The sequence below is a fragment of the Crinia signifera genome, chromosome 3 (genome assembly GCF_055691185.1).
Source record: "Crinia signifera chromosome 3, ASM5569118v1, whole genome shotgun sequence".
Classification (NCBI taxonomy): Eukaryota; Metazoa; Chordata; class Amphibia; order Anura; family Myobatrachidae; genus Crinia; species Crinia signifera.
This window is the reverse complement of record NC_139219.1, coordinates 322,895,825-322,901,232: the sequence shown is the minus strand read 5'-3', so window position 1 is coordinate 322,901,232 and position 5,408 is coordinate 322,895,825. Positions and strand designations below refer to the sequence as shown.

Sequence of the window (5,408 nt, the reverse complement as noted above, 5' to 3'; positions counted from 1 at the left end):
TTTAAATTGCTCTACTGTATTTGACTCTACCACCTCTGATAGGAGGCTATTCCACTTAGCCACTAACCTTTCTGTAAAGTAATTTTGAATCTTCCTCCCTCTAGTTTCAGTGCATGTCCTCGTGTTCTGCTGCTCCTCTTCCTGTGATGAATGTCTCCCACCTGTACCTTCCTCCCCCTAGTGTCAGTGCATGTCCTCGTGTTCTGCTGCTCCTCTTCCTGTGATGAATGTCTCCCGCCTGTACCTTCCTCCCTCTAGTGTCAGTGCATGTCCTCGTGTTCTGCTGCTCCTCTTCCTGTGAAGAATGTCTCCCACCTGTACCTTGTTAAAACCCTTGATATATTTGAAAGTTTCTATCATGACCCCCCTTTCCCTTCTCTGCTCTAAACTATACATATTAAGATATTTGAGTCTTTCCTGGTAAGTTTTGTGATGTAGACCATGCACCATTTTAGTTGCCCTTCTTTGTACAGTCTCTAATGCAGGCATGTCCAAACTGTGGCCCTCCAGCTGTTGTGAAATTACACATTCCAGCATGCCTTCCCATAGTTTTAGCATTTCCTCATAGCAAAACTGTGGCAAGGCATAATGGGATTTGTAGTTTCACAACAGCTTGAGTGCCATAGTTTGGACATGTCTGCTCTAATGTATTTATATCCTTCTGGAGATATGGCCTCCAGAACTGAACACAATACTCTAGGTGAGGTTGTACCAATGACCTATACAGTGGCATTATTACTTATTTCTTTCTACTGCTGATACCTCTCCCTATGCAACCAAACATCTGACTTGCCTTCTTCATTGCTTTGTTACATTGCCAACCTGCCTTTAAGTCCCCTGAAATAGTGACACTTAGATCCCTCTCTTCCTCACTAGTTTCCATTATAGTGCCATTTATACTATATTTAGCCTTTGGATTTTTCAGACCCAAGTGCATGATTTTGCATTTTTTGGCATTAAACTGGGTACTCCACTGGTAACCTTTCCCCCCTGTAACTGCACTCAATTTACTACAACTCTCTGTTTTCTGTCCTGCAACCAAGATCTTATTCATTTAACCATCTTAGAATCCATCCCAAGCTTTCAAGTTTATTTAAGAGTCTGCGATGTGGGGCAGTGTCAAAAGCCTTACTAAAGTCTAGATAAGCTACATCTACAGCCCCACCTTGATCTATTACTTTAGTCACTCAGTCAAAAAGTCAATAATATTTGTTTGACATGATCTTCCCCCAGTAAACCCATGCTGTTTAGGAGCCTGTAAGTTGCTGTTTTTTAGATATTCTACAACTCTCAATTTCCCTACTACTAATGTAAGGCTCACTAGTTGGTAGTTGCTTACCTTGCTTCCACTTTTGTGCAGTGGGACTACATTTGCTATTTTCCAGTCCTCTGGGATTACCTCTCTCTTTCAGCAGTGAATACTGAGCAGAAATAATTATTAATATGATCTGCTATTACATTGCCTGTCAAGAAGACTTCAAGGGTGAGATTCTATGCTTTGCGCTAAATGCGCATGTTTTAGCGCATGCGCACCACATCGCCGCAAATCGCATTTTTCTAAATCGCACTTTTCAGTCACAATTCGATTATTTAATGTGATGCACATTTGAGGCTGAAAAGTGCGAAGAGGTGCGAATTGCGGCGAAGAGGTGCGATTTTTAGTAACAAAAAAGTGCGATTTAAAGTAACAAAAAAATGCGAGTTGTTCCGCCGGTCATGTGCGAGTTTTGGACCAACCGGAGTGCGATTTACAAAACTGTCTCTGCATGACTAAGAACCCCCAAACCTATTGGCCCACCTATGTCCCCTCCATTATGCATCACACCCCCTATATAAAGGGGCAATGGCGCCATTTCACTCTTTGATAGGAAGTAAGGAGCATGGAGAGGAGCAGTGGAAGCTTGAGTTCAGGAAGAGGTGTTGGTGGCAGAGTGAGGAGTGGCAGAGTGATGAGTGGCAGAGTGATGAGTGGCAGAGGAAGCAGTGGCAGAGGGAGCAGTGGCAGAGGAAGCAGTGGCAGAGGGAGCAGTGGCAGAGGGAGCAGTGGCAGAGGGAGCAGTGGCAGAGGAAGCAGTGGCAGAGGGAGCAGTGGCAGAGGGAGCAGTGGCAGCAGCCAGTCAAGTGTGAGAGGCAGCAGTGTGGCAGGCAGCATGGCCACAACAAGGCCAGCCTCAGCCCAGACCCTGGCCGTCCAGCCCCAGCAGGAGGAGGTGGAGGATCCGCTGGCATCCCCATCCTACAGCCAAGCCCTAGACCATACCCCACACCAGCTGCAGGAGGGCCACATGTCAGAGGTGGAGGAAGATGCTGGTGAGGAGGAGGAAGACACTGGCATGGAGGAGGAGGAGGGCGACATGGCTGGTGGTGAAAATGAGGAGGAGGAGGTGGTAGCTGGTCGCACCAAAAGTGGCCGCATGGTCAGGTTCTCCTATGAAGAAAATGTGGCACTTGTCCGGGCTATCATGCCAGTGTTCAAGCGTTTGCTTGGCAAAAGTAATTACAAGACCACTGCCCAGCGCAAGCGGGCTATATGGAAGGACATCACCCAGGCGGTGAACGCTGTCAGTCATCATAAGCGGCTGGTGCGCAATGTGAAAAAGCGCTTTAATGATATAAAACGCCAGTTAAAGCATAAAATGGCCCTGGAGATGGAGGAGGCCACCAGGACTGGAGGAGGAAGCCCCACCACTGTCAGCTACAATGCTTATGAGGTGAAGCTGAAGCGCATCATCCCCCCTGAGGTCCTGCCTGGCATGCATGTGGCGGATTCCGACAGGCCACAAACGCCACCGCGAGCTGGTAAGTGTGACCCCATGCAAACTTTAACATACATGCCAATGTATTATACCTGTAATGTGCACTTGTATTGTTATGCTTTGTAAAGTGCTGTTGTGGAACTACATAGCCCAGCAAGGTCATGTACAAGAAAATGGCTGCTCCTACTTTGAAATTGCTGATAATGCTGGGCCTTGTAGTTCCACAACTAATCTGATTGATTAACAGTGTACCATTCTTTGCAGCAGACTAACATGTATGTGTACAAAAACCCTGAGGTGAACTGGTGGTTTAGCTGCCATGCCAACATACCACCGATTAGCCCATAGTTGTCATGTGTACACTAGTTTACTACTAAGTTTTAAATTAAATATTTGACTTAAAACCAAAAAAAGGTGGTCCAGATATAATGCAGTCCTTTTCCATTGGGTATTGTCCATTATTGTCATTTGAATGCATGTTTTCTGAAAATGCTTATCCATTGCAAGGTCCATAATGCCTGGCCATCTTTCCTTGTACAGATTGTCCGTCCCGAAGTACTGCGGCATCCAAGAGAAGAAGGCCCATTGCTGCGGAATCTGCGGAAGCAGGTAAATGACTAAACAACACCCCATTACACATACAGTACACACACCCATGTCACATCAACAATATCTCACACTACATTCTGCTCCTGCTGCTACATTGCAACGGAAATGAGTGTAATGTGACCTAGGCATGTGACATATTATTAATGTCAATGTTGCATGCTGTATCGGGGTACATGTGTAATTGCATAACACCCCTAGGTATGGCCGTCAGCCATCTATAGCCCTATGTAAAAAAGTGTAGAGGACAGTGTGGCCTATATATGCATCAATACTTACCTCTTCATCTGTATCCACAGGTGCTATACAACTAGGGAGCAACACAACCGATTCTTCAATAGTGGTGCTAGACGAAATGGACATCATTCTTGATCCGGTCGACACCTTTGCGGCAGAGGAAGAAATGCAGACCTCGTCCCAGAGTGATCTTCCCCCAAGTGGGGTGTCTCCCAACCCACCCCCAACCACCCAGCAACCCCATACACCAGCTACAGCTTCCCAAGTAGCTAACTCCTTGGTTAATTTCAAGGACAAACAGCTAGAATTCATGGCCTCCCAAAGCCTCCAAATTGGTAATATCCAGGGGTACATGCGTGACACCTTCCTGCAGTTACGCAAACTTGCACGTAGTGTACGGGTAGGTGTAGGCACTCAAGTGCGCATTGCCAACAGTATTGACACCCGTTTTGCAGAACTAACTGCTGCAATAAGGGAGCAGAATAGCCATATTGGGAGCCTGGCCCAAACTCTCACAGCACTAACCCAAACATGCACAGCGCAGACCAATGCCCTACTAGCTATGCAGGCCCAAATACAGCAGCAGCAGGAAGGCATTGTGGGAGGTGGCACTACCTCAACCCTCAGCAGTGTATCCAGCACCCCAATAAGTGTCTCCCCCACTTCCCCACCCCGTCGTAGTGTGAGGACCCGTGGTGGGCATAGTGCCGGCTCTAGAAGTGGTGTAGGGCTGCCTGATGCTGGGCGAAGGTAGCTGCTACATCAGTGTTTATACTTATTAAAATGGCAAAGTTCTTTGTACATGGCCCCACAGTTGGTATTTTGCACATGTAAAAATGCAGAATGCTTTACACCAAAAAAAGTAAAAGTTGCTAACCGCATACCATTGTGTCTGTGTCTTTTTCTCAATATAAATTAATGTGTGAATTCTAACATGTTGTAATGGTATATGACTATGGGATTGCAGTAAAGTCGTGTGGTATAACTCCTTGGCTGCCAAAGGTTGTGGATGTACATTTTCCAGCAGGCTCTGACACTCATGGTTTGGACTGTTATGGTTGTAGTGTGTCTGGGCATGCTGGCACATGTAGTTCCACAACACCAGTGAGCCATGTTTCACTGCAAACTTCATTCATACATGTACCAAGAGTACTTAGAAGGTAGATATCAGCAAGGGATAGGTCAGCACCACCATGTGCATACGTTGTGGACTGGTGTTGGGTTAAATGTGTGTGGAAACAGATGGTATTGGTCAATAATTTGTGAATGAGTACACTTCCAACACTGGTACATTTTGGAGTACAGGCCACATGTGCTTACCAGATAAGTTACGCCTGCTGATGTATGTCCGCAACAACTTCTTTATAGCAAGTAACAGTTGAGTGAAATGCTTAGACAAAGTGGCCTGTGATACCACCAAGGCCCATGAGGTCACAGACTGAGTGGAGGCTGTGGACAAATAGGAGAGGGCACACATTAATTAGTGGTGGCCAGACACTACATAGTTGGCACGCACAAAATGGGACAAATCATATCTCACCTGCTCATATAACTCCTACAGGGTAATGGGGTTCAGCGTAAACATCCCCACAACCTGTGGATCCGACAGGTAGTCCAGGTACAGGTGAGCACCATACATACGTGGGGTACCCAGTAGTGGGGGGGCTACCAGCATCTTTTGCCCACCTTCCTCCCTCCTGCGTTGCCCTCCAATTGGGACACATCACAGATAAGCAACTTTAAAATAGTCATAAAAATCTACATGATTTAAACCCTCACAGGTGTCCTTACTGATGTTGGGGTTAATGT

The 5,408-nt window shown here is 46.4% G+C and overlaps 1 protein-coding gene across 1 annotated transcript; it reads left to right on the top strand.

Annotated features, from left to right (window-relative positions):
• The first annotated feature begins 579 nt into the window (after window positions 1–579).
• LOC146062806 (uncharacterized) lies at window positions 580–4,602 on the top strand. Its single transcript, XM_083174820.1, has 3 exons — window positions 580–2,799; window positions 3,297–3,365; window positions 3,662–4,602. Exons 1-3 carry the CDS (start codon window positions 1,881–1,883, stop codon window positions 4,351–4,353), a joined length of 1,680 nt encoding a protein of 559 aa, XP_083030946.1. The 5' UTR covers window positions 580–1,880; the 3' UTR covers window positions 4,354–4,602.
• Window positions 4,603–5,408: the final 806 nt, after the last annotated feature.